The following is a 17,953-nucleotide window of genomic DNA, read 5'->3' as shown; positions in this document are numbered from 1 at the left end:
ATTACTATTATTAAAGGGAAAGAAAAAAGGAATAAAGAGGGTTGTGCTACACGATACTCATCCCATCCCCCCTCTGCCACGCAAAATTAACCAATAGAATTTCACGCGTACGCATGTGGCCAATGAATGGCACGTGAATCTCTAACTCCCCATTTTTCATCTCTTTCTTTTATCAACACGAGTCCTCCCTTTCCTACCAACACATTTCATTTCAAGCAAGAAACCCGAAATCGAGGGAGGCGCAGAGAGAAACCGAAAGAAAATTCCAAAAAATGTTGAGAATCTTGAGGAAAACCACACCACCAATGGCCAACAGCAGCGGATCCGGTGACGACGATCTGTCCACGTGGGAGTTCGTCAACGCCTCTCTCTCAGACGACGAAGACATCTACTCCTTCGACGGCGACGACGTCATCAGCGAGGGAGATGATGCCACCGAAGAAGAGCCGGAGTCTAAGCCGGTACAAGGAGAAGATGAAGACGCAGGGGAGCCCCGTGATTTCGGGAGTCCTGACGTTATCATGTCTATTCAGAGTCTGTCAGTCTCACCCCCGATGACTTTACCTGTTGAGATGACAAGTAATCATGTGTACCATGAAGGTAGAGATGGGTCTGATGATGATGATGGTGGCGATGATGATGTGCGTGATGTATATCATGATGATGTTGATGATGAGTTGGTGCCGTGGAAACTGAAGGACAGGTTTGGGAAGCAGAGGATAAGGAAGATGGGGAAGAGGGGCGGACCAAAACCTAACAAATCGAAGAGGCTGCCCTATTACCATAACAGGCCTGGATGCTTGTACGGGAAGCATGGATTTGGCGTGCAGCACTCCTTCATCTGATGGTGTAATATGTTAAAATTGGATGATGATGGTTGGTGCTCTGTGGGGGAAGTGGGGTTCTGTATGCCAGAAGACTGGATTGGGGTTGGTCTAATTTGGGGCTTCTTGGCTTATTGCTTCTGTGTGACTGATGTTATGAACATTCAGTTAGTGGGGTTAGTCTAATTTGGGGCTTCTTGGTTTATTGCTTCTGTGTAACTGATGTCATGAACATTCAGTTAGTTATCTGATTTGGTGGATGTAAATATGGATGGCTTATCTTATGCAGTTTCTAATACATAAGTCTCCACTTGTAAAGTGTATGTAGGTATCATATTAGTTGATTATCCGCATGCTTGGTTGTGAACAGATATTTGATCTAACGTGATGCAATTTCAAGTTCTATGATCTTGACCAGTTGAACTGTTTGTAGTTGTTTTTTCGACTGTGTTGTTTCTTTAATTATTGACTTCGGAGTTTGCTGTGTGCTGGCACTTATGTTTGGGATCTTTGCTTTGCTACTATATAACTAATTTTATCGGGTTTGTTATCTTAGTTATCTGAATAGTCGGATGGCTGTTTGAGCCAATGCAATTCTACATTCAAAAATCTTTACGTTTTTCATTGTGTAGAGGTGTTTGGTTGATTTTGCTGTTTGTTATGTTAATTGCTTTGGGTGTTGAAGGGGAACTTGCAACCGGTTTCTGCATTGTGAATTTGAAGCACTGGAATGCTCTTTCCAATTTTCATCTGCCCTTCTTTCGATGCTGGGATTTTTTGCTTTGTTCGTGAGCAGGCTGGCAAGTCCAATAAGTTCAATTACTTTCTATCCTTCTTGCTATCCAAACTTGCAATTGAAACCGATTGTTTGTTCCATTCCCGGAACATTTTGTTTAGTTGTGATTTTGAGCAGCTGTTTCCATGAGTTTAGTTTGTTACTATAAGATTGCTGGAGTGACAATATTTAAGTTGGAGTAAAACATGGAGAGCTCTATACAAAAATGAGAATTTTTGGGGGATGGAGATGACAATATAAGAAACTAAGCTTCATATTTCTCTCGCCACATGCTTCGGTCTCTGGATATTGTTAAGCAGATTTTATATGAGGTGGCACAATGGATGTGAAGTTTGAGCTAATCATTACCCATTTAGGCCTATGAATATGTGGTGATTAACTGAGGTCATTTTAACCGAGGGAAGGAGAAACTATGACTAGCTGTGGGCATACTTGCTGAATGTTGTCAAGGGCAGATCATCTGTTTATTGAAGCACTCACTGCAAAGCAAGTTTTACATTCCACCGCCCCAATTCATACTATATTCTTTCGTGCTATATGACTGCTAAATTTTTTTCTTCCAGTTTCATACAATGCTGATGGCGTTCAAGACTTACAAAGCAATTAATCCAGTGGGAGGGCGATTTGGCATGATGAGAGGTGGACTTAAAATGATTCAGTATTTGAGTTGTGTGTTCATCGAGTGATGAGTTCTGAATTAGCTGAAACTTCATTGGAAGACCATGTCCCACACGTTATCGTTTTTCTTATATTGATCTCCGATTTCAGTTGGTTTCTTTGTGTTGTTTGTATAATCTGTGCAGAATCGAGTCGTATGACCATCGTCTCACTCTATCCGCCAAGGTGCATTCCCGTGTGAATTGCTCGTATGAAATTCTTGGGTGGACCATCATCCTCTATTATTAGGACTCACTGCTCTGCTCTGCATCAGCTATAGAATAAAAATTTACAAAGTTATTAGAAGTTTACTGTATTCTTTCTTGGCTGACTTGAGGCATCTTTGTTTAGAATCTCTCGAGTACTGGTGAGACGAACTCATGGTGTCAAACGACTTGTAGACTTTTGTGGATGGGCTCCCTACTCTGTTATGGACCTGTTTGACAATAGGGGTGTGAGTGTGACCGACAATAGGGTTCATATAGTAGGGGCCTAATATTTTCCAGAAATGTTATGGATGTGAACTGTTACATCGTGTTTTAGATAGATTGATTTCAAAGCAAGGATTTCAAATCTCCCTAACAAAATTTTATATCTGTATGCATAATAATATAATATTACAAATAATTTCTAATTCTTTAACTCTTTATTTAACGATATTTTTTGAAATATTGAGCAAATCTTTTGATCAACTCTTTTTTTTTTTTTTTTCAAATTTAAATCCTTGTATCGAAATGCAACTTAAGGTCTTTTTTATTTTCTAAAATAAAAAGATAAAAATGTAAATACATGAAAATTATTTTTATTAGAATGTTAGTTTGAATTGATTTGATGAGTCCACCTAGCTAGACTATGGCACTGGTTTTTCAAGATATAGTTAAACTAATAAGTGAGAAGGGTTTTATTTAATTCATCGCTGAATACGGTGAGTATTTCTAGACATATCAAATTACTAAAATTATTACTACGGTTATCAACTTGTTTCTCTCTTTCTAGTTCGTTCCTTCCATCTTATCCTATCCTATGCATACGAATATGAATAAATTAGCAGTGGGGCGGGTGGGCGGTAACCTCATTAGGATAAATACGAATATTTATTAAATTATGAGTTACTATAATTTTGTATTTCTATGGTAATTTAAATATACTGTATGCGACTCTTGAAAATATTTAAATCATGCCTCATCATAATTCTTTTAAAAAGAATTAATTCAATGTCGATAATCTTTTAACTTAACATTTAATCATATGTTTAACAATCATTGTTAAAAATAAATAACTGCATTTTAAATAGTTATTGATCAAGGTCACATAACGAACATTAGCTGTAATTTATGCAAGTGCGGTTGAAACATTTGTTGCGGCAAAACATCTGCGATGGCTAAACAATAACAAAAGTAGCTTTCATGATAAATAATTTAAGTTTTTGCATTTTAATCATGATTATTTATCATAATTTCAGTTCATAGCTGATGGTAAATTTTCTTTTTAGGGTGAGAAATTACTTATTAATGACATCATATTAAGTTCATGAATTAGGCCATAACTGTATATGGTATGATATATATGAAAGGGAAAAAGCAGGTAGATGGTTGTGCGTCTCTTTTGACGTAAACTTAAATTTATTTGATTGCCCTCAAACTCAAAAGAGGGGTTTGTACATATGAAGGAAGATGGATGCGGTGATGGTCTCGTTTAGACAAAGTTTGGAATTTTCTTGTCCAAATCAAACATTAATGTAGCTACCCAGTAATTAATATATCCACATTACGTTAACCTAAAAATTTCGCCCCACTGGTCCCCGCCCTTTCTGTCTCTGTGTGTGTGTGTGTGTGTGCAGGCTACAGATCATCCGTACGTGCGTTGCTGTAAGAAACTTAGTACGTACATACGTGGGTAGTGGTTTGTGAAGTGAAAAGGGCGGTGAAGGGGTTATGATGAATCTGATCAACAACAAAGCATGCATCCTTCCACAAACTGTACTGCCTTTTCTATTCCTAAAAGACAATCATTCCCGCAGATTGATCATGATTTTCAAGTAAACTCATGTACGCGTTTGACACTCTGTGTGAATCAAGTTAATTACCAACCACATACACACACAACACACTTACCCCTCTCTCTCTCTCTCTCTCTCTCTCTCTCTCTCACACACACACACACAATTTATGACACATAGCTTTACTAAGATTATTGCATTTGAATTTTGAATCCTTAATGATAAATTCTTTGAAGAATTTATTTATATAATTCTTAATAAAAAAATTAAATCATTAATTCTTATTTTAAACTAATATTAATTTAAGATCAGAAAACCCCACTGAACTAATATTAATTTACACGTATCTGAACAAACGACATATATAATTAGTGGATATAAATAGTCGTCAAAAACCAACAACCACGTACTGCAAAACTACACATATAACACCTGAATTTCAACTCTTCTAATTAATTTAATTATTTCTGATCAATTAAAAGTTTCAAGGAAATTTAACATGCATATATATATATAAATATAAAGTGATGTTGGCATACAGATACAGGTATATATCGATCATCAGTATAATTCCAAGTATGTACCTTGGAAATCAACTGTGAGTGGAAGCAAATTATATATATATATATGTATAGACATGCACAAATGAAATCCGTACAAGAGGGGTACTTATTCTTTATCCAACAACATGCATAGTAGCTATATAAACATATATATATATATATATATATAGATGATGATGATGATGATGATGCTGATGCCAACGTCTCTCAATAACTTGAAAAGATGAGAATATGAATTGATTAATAATAGATATAAGGTGAAAGGTGCAGGGGTAGTCATATATATATAATTAATAATTGTAAGAATATTAAGCCCTTTTGAAAAAGGTCATGAGCATGCCACACTTGCTGGTCCCACTAAGGTTTTTTCCAGATGCAAATTTTATAGTTAGTACAAGTTAAAGTAATAATTCCAATCATACTATATACTCAAAATTAAAAAAAAAAAAAAGACATGATCACTATCTCTTCTCCATGATGCACAAATTAAATTAAAGCCACAAAAACACACACACACACACTTGGTATATATATATATATATATATATATTAATGCAAACTCACTTTTGCAAAAACATACAAAATCAAATTCTTGGATCCCTTTCCATCTAAAGTTATTTCAATTTGGTGTTCCTTCCATAAAAGGGAGTTTATAAATTTGACTAAAATCGGAAAGCAATGCTGCTGCTACAATATTAATTAACTACAAGTAGGGTATGTATGAGTTTGAATGCACTCTTTCTTCTTTATTTTTCTTGATTCTAATTGCATCTACAATTATACTCATCAATAGAATCTAACTATATATGCACAATCACATCTATATACATATATATATATATATATATATCTGTTATGTTGTTTAGGTTTGGGGTAGGGGGTGGGGGTCTGGAATCATTGTTTTTCCTTTGGTTAGTGTGAATGTGTCTTTAAATATTTAGCATGAAAAAAGATTAATTAAAAATTAGAGTTACTATGTGCTTTTCTGCTTGCTTAAGGTCACTGTCATCAAAAGAATTAGAAGATGCCCACCAATTTAATCTTTTCGCCACTTAGTAACTAAAAAAGCATATGTTTTAAGGGTCCAACAAACTTTACTTATATGTTTAATGTCTTCACTATCACACACCTTAATTAATTAATTAATTAATGTTTCAAACAGAAGCTCTATTATATATATGTGTGTATATATATATATATATCATACTATAGCTAGCTACGTATATCCAGTAATCTAGACCGGGTTTGACCAGATTTAAATTAATTATATGATAAATATAATATACTTGTTGTGTGATTCGTATACATTTTATGAAAAGTAACCAATCACATAACAACTATATCACACTTATTATGTGATTGAGTTGATTCGATCAAATTTGATTTGAGTAAGAATTTTTCATCTATTAATAAGCTAGTTTCATGGTAAAAATCATTCATGAGTTAATCATAATGAGTTTTTCCTAGTCTAGGGCAATCTCTAGGCATCATCACATCCACATACCCTAGATTGTATATGTCAGAGGGTACATTATATATGTATACAGTCAACCACGCACAAAGTAGCAATGCAAAGACTAGCCTGAGGTTTTATGCATGTGTGTGTTTCTAATGGTCATCATGTGATAAGTATAATACGAAATTACTGTAAGTATAATATATTTATTATATAATTTATAGAAATTTTTTTATTCAAATTAGGTTTGATCGAGTCAAATTAATTATGGGACAAGTATATCATACTTGTTATGTGATTAGTTACTTTTTCTACATTGTGCACCAATAATTACACGACAAGTGTATTGCACTTAACATATAATAGATTCAAATTTGATCGAACCCGATCCGAACTAAAATTTTTGTGTGAGTAGTTGTGATCAATCAAAGTTGATCTAATGTGGAAAAGAGCAGGTTGGAAGTTGATAAACTAACTTTAAACACAAATATTCTTAAAATCACCCGCAAGAACAATATTATAAAAAAAACAGTAACAAGAGGAAATGCATGCATACTCACTCACAACCATTAGTTTAATTAATAGAGACAAGAACAAAGAATTCTTGATTGGAATCAGAAAAGAACATTTTAGTTAGGCAGACTTCCATTAAAAAAATTTGGCTTTTCTTTTTCTTCAACTTCAGTAGCTTTAATTATTTAAGTGTGTCAGGTATACTAATTATCAAAGGAATGGAGGATATGCATGAACCGCAGAGACTAGTGATGATCAATATATATAAGTAGATATTGGATGGAAGTGGGGAATTGTCAAGTTGATCAAATCTACTGATTATTGACATTTGAATAGAGATGTTTCTGGTTACAAATTTTTCTCTACTTGATACCAAACATTATGTTTCAAGATTTGGGGTACTGATGAAAGAACTGTGAACTAGTAGCGGTAAAAGCACAAAAAGGGCTAGGATATGGAGAGGAGGTTGTACCAGTTGCAGTAGCAGTAGTACTATTGACAAAGTGAGTCTGCTCAAATAAGCCAATACCAGCAGAACTAGAGCTCCCTCCAGTCACATAATTCCCGGTCCCATCCGCCTCAGGCCCCTGGTCGTATAAAATGCCTGTAAATACGTGACCTCCGATGCTCACCGATGTCTGATACGCATACTGATCCACCACATTGTCCATTGAACTCACTCGAACGCATCGGAACACTGCCGGAAAGCTCACTTCACCTGGAAAATCCCCTTCCTCTAACCCTAATTAATTTGTGAAGAAAAAACAAACAAAAAAGGAACATGACAAGAGTCCAAGCATTTGGAAAACATATCTAGCTAACCAATATTTTTATATGTATATATATACACCAAAATCTGAGTTTAAGTATGATGTTCTAACAAATCACACAAGATATGAGTTTATAAACATCATCAAGAAAATTTGATTTTTGGCTTTTTCTATGTGTATTACTGTATTCCACCATGGCCTAGCATATACTATATATAGCATATTAATTACATGAAGCTGTTGCTAGGGTTTGTGGGGTTTCCTACTGTGCTACACTCACAGCTTGCTTTCTTGATCAATACAACACATGATCTGAGAGAAACTTGAAAATAAAAAAACAATGATTACACCGCGTAGTGCGTGTTTGTGTGTGTTCCCTCAGTGGATCTGCTAAATCTAGTGCACTGTGTGAAGAGAAGAGAAGAGAGAGAGAGAGAGAGAGAGATGCATATATATATATATATATATCTACATATGTGTAGTGGTACCTAATAGTGCTGGATTCTGCTCTCTGAATCTTTTAGGGTTTGATCCATGGTGCTGGTCCTCCACAGTGTCTGAAATCTGGTGGTGCTGGTGCATTATATGCTGCCTGGGACGCCGCCGGGAAACCGGGACCCAAGTGCTTTTAACGTGGGTTTGACACTCAAACCCTCGGCTCTTGCAGCAGGTTCTGCACCTCAAGTGTTCACAGTCTCTCTTGGCTTGATTTCCACAGTCTTGACACCTGCTGCTTGATGACGAACTACTGTTTATCCCTCCAATCTCTTCACTTCTCATCATTCAAAAAACAAAAAAAAAAAAAAAAACTCAAAAACAAGAACAACAATATATATATATATATATATGGGATCGATCCCTCTTACTCTTTCAACTACACAAACACGATTTTAGCTAGTTCATATTCTTTTGATCTATATATATAGATTCAATATTTCAAGAAATGGGCTCTTTCTCCATCGATCAATAGAAAGGAAGAAAGGAAAGGGACTTCACTCTGATGAGATATGATGATGATCAGCGCAGAAAAAGAGAAAAAGAGCAAATAAATATAAAGGGTTTTCTTCTCTTCTCTTCTGTTTTGTTTTGTTTTTTTTTTTCTGGATAGTGAATTTAATATAAGATGCAACTTTCTTATACACCTTTTCTTGTTGTTCTTCTTCTTGCTCTTCTTCTTGGTGAGTTCATATCATGGCTCACTGCTCAAGTGTACTATGCTGCCTTTTTGGGCTTTGCAAAGTACTACAAGTATTTGGAGTTATATTTCTGAAAAGGATCTTCTTAATTCTGTCGTCCATACGCACTACCTCTACAGTGTGTGTTAGATTTCCATCTTTTTTACTCTTCAATACATACATACATACATACATACATGGGCCAAACAGTAAATGCAAATTGAACCCCCAACTCACAACTCTGCATATTCAAAAATAAAATATTTGTCTAGGATGATCAATTATTCAACAGGTCAGGGTGAAAATCACGGCGGGAGTGGAAGCCTGGAAGATGGAGGTGGCGACACATGGTGTAAACGTCTTAAGTGCAGCCACTGTTTGCTTTCAATCAAACAACCTTAGCAAACAGTTGAGAGTTGATGAAGCAAATAATAGTATATTGATTCGTGCATTATTAATTATGCGGAAATAATGAAGGAAGGGAATTTCCCGATTGTATGGTGCATCCATCAAACCCCCCCCTCCCACCTTTAGTCATCAGACTGACACATTTCACGTCACCCAATTGACCGACCCACCCCTCAGTAAAAGTACTTACTTCCCCGCCCTAAAACTCGCACACACATATCATTGATATTGACCTCTACAACCTCCAATCACCTAACTCTGCCACAATTTAATATAATTCCCATTTTTACTTGTATTTATTTATTTCTTTTTCAAGTTTAGAAAGTATGTTTAATTTCGCAAATAATTCACTGCACACCAAATTGGACTCCAAGTCAAGTTTGCCTTGGGCCTTGCTAGGCCTAACTTGTTTTGTTTTAATGGGCCTTGCTACTCAAAGTTTAGACCCCTTTCTAAATGAGAAATATAGTAAACTAAAATGAGCTTTGTCAAAATTTATCGTAATTATATTCGACTTCTAATTAAAAAAAGACATAAAATCGAATATTAATCCCAAATTTCATCTATGTTTCGATACTTTTTCCAAGCAAACACAACAGCAGATTCAAAGACAGGTTTGGGTTCAACATCGCCCCTTTTGCACTGTTTGTTTATTTTGGGTTTTCTTGATGGAAAGTGGGTATCTTTGTTACAAGTAGCAACTTGAAGAAGCTCAACCATCTGCACCTGCGTACTTGAGAACACATAACCAGCAAGAAGAGACGACTCTCTGTTTCCACGCTCTGTCACTTATGCGCCTTTTGTATTGTACATAAGTTGTATTTTTACGTGAGCACCTTTATTAGTTGTAAACAAGTTTTATCATTTTCAGTAGTTATAGATTAGTCAGAAAGTTGTTAGCAACAGTTTAATTCAACTCCCACCTGATTTCTTGTATGTAATGGAGGTGACTTCCATGAATGAAATTCTTCCTTCTTCAAAATTAGAATTTCTATCTTGTTACAATCTTCTCCTTTTACAACATTTTTTTATACTTTAAAATTTATTATAAATAATAAAATAAAAACTAATACATGATATTTTTATAAGATAAATAAACAATTTGAAGATATCATCTACACAAATAAAAGTTAATATAATACTACCATTTGTGAATAAAAAAATATCTCTACTTTTTGTATTAGTATAAAAAAAAGATGACAGGATCTCCGTTGCACCATTGAGACAACATTTGGTTAGCCATCGATTTAGTTGGGGAAAAATACATTAATGGCAAACAAACAAAACCCATTTCGAAATTGGATTCATATGTCGAGAGCATGAGATGCACTAGAGCCCTAACACTCAGTAATATTAGGCCTGTAGTCATTAGCCACAGTAACGCAGGCCCTTTGTTTCATTTACATCTTGATAATTAATTCTGCCTCTCCACCTGCCACCATAACAGCATTGACAGCAAATTATCAATCGACGTTGGATACGTTCTCCAACACCAAATTGTCAATCAACCTTCACTGCTTTTTCAAATGTCGAATCATATATATAATAATTTACAAGAACAAAATTAAACATCAAATATTTATAAAATATGATGTGTGTAACTTAATTTTAAATTGTATTCACACCACACAATAAAATATATATACTTCCCAAATGGGATGAAGACGTTTGAGATCCCTACCTATAGAAAAACCTACAAGGAAAGAATAGGTAAGAATATGAAAATGACTTGTCATAGTCGTTTAATGCCTAATTTAGAATGATAAATAATTTAAATAGTAAAAAATATTGAAATAACAAAAGTTATTATTGACGTATTTGAATAACAAATATCTAAGATTTTTTAATGATGGGATGATTATCATGAATCTATACATATTTGAATTTGGATCATATTAAAATTGAATCGAAAAGATTCAAGTAACAAAAATATAAATCTTAATATATTTTCTAATTAAATGTAAGTGAATAGCCGTACGTCAACTTTATCATTAATTCGAAACTAAAGATAAATATTATACAGCCACAATTATAAAATTCGAACCCACGAATTTAAACTACCGTTAAAACAAAAACCTCAGTGGATGGGAATAAGAGTTGAAGTTTTGAAGAACGTGACTAATGCGCTCAACTAACAGGCGGTAAACAAATAAACACGCACGAGGCGAGGCGTGACCCTCACAAAGACAAAGAAAAAAAAGAAAAAGAAAATAATATCAGCCAGCCAGCTCTTCCCCTGACAGTGATGTTCTGATTGATCTATTATTACTATTACTGTATTACTACTATTCAATTCATAATTTCACATGCGCAGAAAATTGGAGAGTGTTCTTTCTTATAGGCAGTAGATACGAAGAGAGTAGGAGAACGAGGTGAATCAATCTGACAGTGGAATATGGGGGAGCGGGGGAGGGGATGCTGTCCGCCAATGGATCTGATGCGGTCGGAGCCGATGCAACTGCTCCAACTCATCATCCCCGTCGAGTCCGCCCATCTCGCCGTGTCTTACATCGGTGACCTCGGCCTTATCCAATTCAAAGACGTTCGTAACTTTTACATTTTCTTTTTCCTATTTTTGTGTCGTTTGAATTGATTTACTCGCGATGTTTTCTGGTTTTGCGTTGTGGCTAGGGTTTTTTTGTTCGATTTTTACCGTTGACTAATATCACGGCACTGTGAATCTAGTGATTGGGGATGATTTACTGCATTAATGTTGAAGAGATGGATATAATCAGACATAATTGCCTATTTTTTCTTTAATGTGCTCTAGATAGGGTTGCTGTCGAGTTGCTGGCGATGATTAGCCTTCATGCGTGCTTGAGTAATTAAACTACGTGTTGCTTGTTTGGACTTACAGTTTTGAAGTATGTACCGTAAGTAGCAGGATTTGACTCAGCAGCTTATTCGTAAAATCAGGAGGATGTTGTAGGTAGATGAAGAGATGAAGATCTACTAAGATGTTGCTGTAATGATTCCAGTGATTAATTTGGTTTCAATATCTGTTTACTTAGTTAAAGTTCTAGGTACAGCTTTAGTTGACTGATGCATACCTTTGCGTGTGCTTCAGTAAGTGGAGACTTCCGTATGTACTCATGGATACGGCAACCTTGATTTTTTCTTAGAGGGATGTTTTTAATTATTATATTTGTTGGTTCAGTTGTTAATGCTGTTTGTTGACAATATATTCAAGCTAGAATTGCTGACATTGCAACATGCTCTGTGACTAAAACTATTAATCTTAGGACCACTGTTGGTCTGGAATGTAAACTTACCACGATCCGGATTCATACCATTAAGCTTAGAACTACTATTCCGACGTAAAACTACCATCTTCCTTTCCACTAAAGCAATAAGGAAACTACTATGAACTTCTTTTGAACTTCCCAAAACAAATTATCAGCTATGGTATCCCTAAAATACACAGCTGCTTGCTATTTAAGTCTTAATAATTTCGATGCTACCGGCTGTAAAGTAATTGGCCCTGTGATTAGGATAGAGAAGGAACTGCAATGGTCTTAAGCAAGGGATTTCAGCGGAATGTCTTGTTTGTGAGACTTTTAATCTGAATCATAATGAATAATAGTTGAAGGATTAGTAGTTGATTAATGGAGTTGTATGCTCAATCTGAAGTTTGGGCACACAAAATTCCGTAGTTTGCTGGTAAAAGGTGATAAAGAAAGTTCTACATTGTGCATGGTCAGATGCCGTATGGGGTTTAAAGCTTAATAATTTACTAAAATGCTGTCCCTTCACCTTAAGTTGGAGATATACTCGGTAAATATCTCAGATGTCTGGAAGGAAATAATGTTGTGCTTGAAAGACAGGTAATGCACTGTTGAGAACCCATGGTTTCAACCATCTCCTTAAAAAATTCAGAAGATGAAGCTATTGGAAAAGCAGATAAATAGGGAAAGGGGAGAAACTATCTGCTTACCTTTTCCACTGCATAAGTATGCAAATAGTTAGATCACACATATTATACATTATGTGAGCAAGTGGTGTGGGTTACTTGATCTTGCGATTGACCTTGTTGATTTAGGAGCTGCTTCCATTCTCAATTTCTATAACAATTACATTTTTACCTTCTGCTTTTATGAGCTTCTTCAGCTTTTCTTTATGAAATGATCTGTTGTATTTCTTTCTCCTCTCAGCTGAATGCAGAAAAAAGCCCCTTCCAGAGAACATATGCTATTCAGGTAAATAATCTCAAGTAGTTTCCTTTTGTTCTGACCTGATTCCCTTTGATCAAATTGTGAGGTTGGAGGCAGGTACTGGCACTATTACATTATAGTAAGCAATTATGCAGGGAGTTTCTTTGATATGCTACATTTACGAATCATTTGGATGCATTCAATTAGAAATAAATAGGAAGTGGAATTCTAGGAACTGTATCCATTTTCTTGTTGATTAGATTAAGATCACTATTAATTCTATAAAATATAAGTGTTTTGGATGATAACATTAAGGTTTAGGTTAATATCATAACACCCGAAGACCTAGGTTGTGACTAGCTTATTAAGGATGGTGGTATTGCTTAACCTGAACCACATCCCTTCTGGGAACAATTAGAAAACCATTACTCTGAGTTCTGACATACAATAACAATATGCTATTCCATCTTGGCTACTGCCATGTATATACTGGGATGTTACTGCTGTTTTTTAATATGAGACTTATTACCCATAGATGTTAGATTTGTCCTTTCTGCAATGTCAAAGTTTATTATTCTGATAGAGAAGTTGTGAGATTGTTCATTGTTTGTCTCTTTTGAAGATCAAAAGATGTGGAGAAATGGCACGTAAATTGAGATTCTTCCGGGACCAAATGTCAAAGGTAGGGTTGACGCCTACAGCAAGATCTGCCACCCAAGCTATTACCAGTTTAGATGACCTTGAGGTATCTTATCTTTAGCTATTTATAACTACCGAAGTTTTGGTATTTGTTGGATGTGCTTAACCGTGGTTTCATCTCATTAAAGGTTAAACTTGGAGACCTTGAAGCAGAGCTAGTTGAGATAAATGCAAATGGTGAGAAGTTACAGCGCTCCTACAATGAACTAGCAGAGTACAAGCTTGTGCTTCAAAAGGTATAGGCTTTTTCGGTTTCCAATGCTCATATCTTTGCAATACATTCTACTTTGGCTGCAAATCGTTGAGGAGACATCAAGGGTAAGCATGAAAGAATATGAAACATACATCGTGCTATGGTTGTGAAGAGCCTAAAAGCCTTCCAAACAAATTTTCCATCCAAAAACTCAAAATGTATGTTATTCAAAGCACTGGAGTAATAACTTATCAACTCTCTTGACAAGAACACTAGTTAAAGTAGATAGAACACCAACATATTTGCGTTATGAAGTCTTTGCTGCATCTGCATAATCAGAGTCAAGGAACTTGTTCCATGTTCTGTTGTTTAGCACTTAGTTTTTCTATACTTCTAGTCTTTGTTTCTTTTTTTCCCTTAAGAGAACATGCATCATAGTTTTCTATACTTCTGGTCTTTATTTGCGACATGCTAACATGAATGCTATGTACTGTCTTAGGCTGGCGAATTTTTTAACTCTGCCCTGAGCAGTGCTGAGGCCCACCACAGGGAGTATGCATCAAACCAAGGTGGGGAGTCCTTGGAAACTCCCTTATTGTCTGAGCAGGTACAAGTATTTGTAGTTACATTTAACCCTTTTGAAGCAGGTGATTTCCATCTGTTATAGTAACTGAACTATTTGTTGTTTCCTAGGAAACGTTTGCTGATCCATCCAAGCAAGTTAAACTGGGATTTATTACAGGACTTGTTCCCAGGGACAAGTCTATGGCATTTGAGAGGATTTTGTTTCGAGCTACCAGGGGTAATGTGTTTCTGAAGCAGGCTACAGTGGATGAGCCCGTCATTGATCCTGTATCAGGAGAGAAGGTTTGTGTCCCTGACAATATACTCTTACTTTACATGTTACCAGCAGCTTGAAGCTTGAATGATTTGCGAAGGTGCATTCTGTGCGCAATTATCATTGTGCTCATTCAAAGAGTTAATAATGACATTGCACCCTGAAAGCATGTTTTGCAAGGTGTATGCATATCTTTTCTTTGGTCCTGGCTTGGCATCAATATTTACTAAATGGTAGGTGATCACCATGCTTCAACTTGCTCCGCTAAAGAGTTTACTTATAAAACGGTTTGTTCACAGACTTTTGCAATGTGCCGTACTTGCACCACAGGCTCATGCCATTAGATATCTAAAATCACTTATATAGCTAAATGTTAAATGATCTGAGCCGATTTTACTTTTAATCTGTACCTGCAGATGCATTCTAGATCAATAGAAATGATGAATCATTTATAAAATAAGGATGATATTCATCCAATCGGTTGATAGTGAGATAAGTGGGAACGTAATGCTGCAAGTTGATGCAATTTCTATGTCCTGATACTTCATCCCCATCTGTACAGAGACATTCGATGTCACATTTAACTTGTTTTGAATCATAAGGACACAATAAAGAACTTATTTTGGTTCTTATGACACAGGTTGAAAAAAATGTATTCGTAGTCTTCTTTTCTGGAGAAAGGGCTAAAAACAAAATTCTCAAAATATGTGAAGCTTTTGGAGCAAATCGTTATGCTTTTACTGAGGACCTGAGCAAGCAATCTCAAATGATCACTGAGGTATGAATTCACTTATATTGTTTAGGCATAGCCAATTCGCAGCCCAAAATGTTAATTTCCTTTTTCACAGCATTGTTGCACTTGTTGTACTGCTTGATTTCCTTTATTTATATCGTGATCTTACTCACTTGGACCAGGTTTTTTCATGCCTATATGGTATTTCTTATTAGGCCCTAAAGATTCTGTTTTTTCTTGTTTAGAGTTTACATGTATCAATTGTCAAGAAGTATAGCCTTTATAATTTCAAGATGAAATTTGGATTCTGTACTCTGCTTAGAACTGAACAACACTAGACTGGAATAAACGAAGTCTAGTGGTTTGACTAATAAAGGGAGTAGTGAGTTCAGGGAGTTTCATTCAGCTTCTTATTCCGAAATTGTTGGTTTTCATCTATACTTCACCTATCAACTTTTCCTCACATTTAATTAAGTTTTGCTTTATGTTAAATTTGAATCCTGCATCTTTATTTTCTCTCCGTTTTGGTCTCAGTTGAGACATTGGATTTTCCAGTGAATATGAATTTGGTTGAAAACCCTCTCTACTACTTCAGGTCTCCGGCAGACTATCAGAGCTACAGACTACAATAGATGCAGGACTTGTTCACCGTGGAAACTTACTTCAAGCTATTGGAGAACAATTCGAGCAGTGGAACCTCTTGGTTGGTTGCTCACTATTTTAGCTTAGTACTTTTTATTGATCAACTATTTTAACCAAAATCCAAAGTTACTTGCATGTTTCTTGATGTTCCTTTTGATTTATTTGTCAATGCTTTTTTGTGCATTCATTGATTGATAAAGGTGAGGAAGGAGAAAGCTATTTATCATACTCTGAATATGCTGAGCATTGATGTCACCAAGAAATGTCTTGTGGCCGAAGGGTGGAGTCCTGTTTTTGCAACAAAAGAGGTAATCATGTCGTACCCATGGGTTTCTGAAGCCCTTTTCTTTTTCTGGTTTGGTGGCATGTCTATCGCTTCAAGTGGTAATGATGCATTGTTTCACATTCTTTGGTCTTGCATAAAACATGAACAGTTTTACATCGTGGAGAATTTTTCTTTCTGCAGATTCAGGATGCACTGCATAGGGCAACACTTGACTCAAATTCGCAGGTTGATTCTATTTTCCAAGTCTTGCACACACGTGAGATGCCGCCAACCTATTTTCGAACAAACAAATTCACTTCAGCCTTTCAAGAGATTGTGGATGCTTATGGGTGAGTTTTCCTCAAGATAAATTAGATGAAGTTATAACTGCTATTGTATACTTTGAAAGGATTAACTTGTCACTGAGCAAGTAATCGTGTCAACGGTTAGTGAAAGTTCTGTTTGAATAACTATAGGAACTTTTGCCCTGTTATTCACTTCAGTAATCTACTCGTTCTTGGTTCTTGCACTTGACCATTTAAGGTTGACTGACATGCCAAACGTACTGTAAAACACAGATAACAGGATGCATCTTTTTATATTTTTAAAGGGGGAATATAACCATGGATGATTGGTCTCGGCACCTTCCCTTTGCCCTCCCTCTATGCTCCTTTTGACTAAGAACAGAATGAGAACTTCTTTGCGATTGGATGGGTAGAGAGATGAAGAAAAAGGTGGAGAGAATGTTAGAAACATATAGCAGTCTTGAAGGGCATTTCAAAGCTCTAATCTATGTAATGTGAGCTTGAGAACAGTCTGATTTCTGATTCAACTAGCCTTCGATATTAACCATTCTATCCTTTTGAGGCATGTAAAATTCAAAACTGTCCAATCTCCAACTTCAATACTTTTGATGAAATCATGCACTGTTTGATAAACTTCGTTGTTTTTCTTATATCTTGTAGTTTGTACCATGTATATGTATTTTATGCCATTAAATTGTCATGGCAGAGTGGCCAAGTATCAGGAAGCAAACCCTGGTGTATTCACTATTGTCACATTCCCATTTCTTTTCGCCGTGATGTTTGGAGACTGGGGGCATGGGATATGCCTTCTACTTGCTACATTATATTTTATTATCAGAGAAAAGAAGCTCTCCAGTCAGGTAATTTATGGTTCTCTGTTTAGCATAGGAATCATTTGTGTTTTAAATTGATTAGTAACTGTAACTTGTATATCTGTTACGTCCGTTTTCTTGTACTTTGCTATTG

The 17,953-nt window shown here is 35.7% G+C and overlaps 3 protein-coding genes across 3 annotated transcripts in view; 2 read left to right on the top strand and 1 right to left on the bottom strand.

Annotated features, from left to right (window-relative positions):
* On the top strand, nt 115-1,247 carry LOC105169683. The gene has a single exon (XM_011090158.2). The coding sequence runs from the start codon at nt 273-275 to the stop codon at nt 843-845; it is 573 nt and encodes a 190-aa protein (XP_011088460.1). The 5' UTR covers nt 115-272; the 3' UTR covers nt 846-1,247.
* LOC105169910 (protein SHI RELATED SEQUENCE 1-like) lies at nt 7,179-8,913 on the bottom strand. Its single transcript, XM_011090464.2, has 3 exons — nt 8,721-8,913; nt 8,067-8,350; nt 7,179-7,550 (listed from the first exon to the last, which is right to left on the bottom strand). The coding sequence occupies exons 2-3, from the start codon at nt 8,158-8,160 to the stop codon at nt 7,195-7,197; spliced, it is 450 nt and encodes a 149-aa protein (XP_011088766.2). The 5' UTR covers nt 8,161-8,350; nt 8,721-8,913; the 3' UTR covers nt 7,179-7,194.
* LOC105169682 (V-type proton ATPase subunit a3) overlaps nt 11,343-17,953 on the top strand; it is a 10,525-nt gene continuing 3,914 nt past the window's right edge. Inside the window, exons 1-11 of the mRNA XM_011090157.2 lie at nt 11,343-11,703; nt 13,313-13,357; nt 13,935-14,057; nt 14,140-14,247; nt 14,704-14,811; nt 14,898-15,071; nt 15,683-15,820; nt 16,371-16,478; nt 16,618-16,725; nt 16,884-17,032; nt 17,694-17,847. Coding sequence (XP_011088459.1) covers nt 11,557-11,703; nt 13,313-13,357; nt 13,935-14,057; nt 14,140-14,247; nt 14,704-14,811; nt 14,898-15,071; nt 15,683-15,820; nt 16,371-16,478; nt 16,618-16,725; nt 16,884-17,032; nt 17,694-17,847 — 1,362 coding nt within the window. The 5' untranslated portion in view covers nt 11,343-11,556. The remainder of the gene's footprint in view (nt 11,704-13,312; nt 13,358-13,934; nt 14,058-14,139; nt 14,248-14,703; nt 14,812-14,897; nt 15,072-15,682; nt 15,821-16,370; nt 16,479-16,617; nt 16,726-16,883; nt 17,033-17,693; nt 17,848-17,953) is intronic.

Source organism: Sesamum indicum, linkage group LG8, assembly GCF_000512975.1.
Source record: "Sesamum indicum cultivar Zhongzhi No. 13 linkage group LG8, S_indicum_v1.0, whole genome shotgun sequence".
In the NCBI taxonomy this organism is placed as follows: domain Eukaryota; kingdom Viridiplantae; phylum Streptophyta; class Magnoliopsida; order Lamiales; family Pedaliaceae; genus Sesamum; species Sesamum indicum.
The sequence above is the reverse complement of the archived record's forward strand: the minus strand, read 5'-3'. Positions and strand labels throughout refer to the sequence as shown.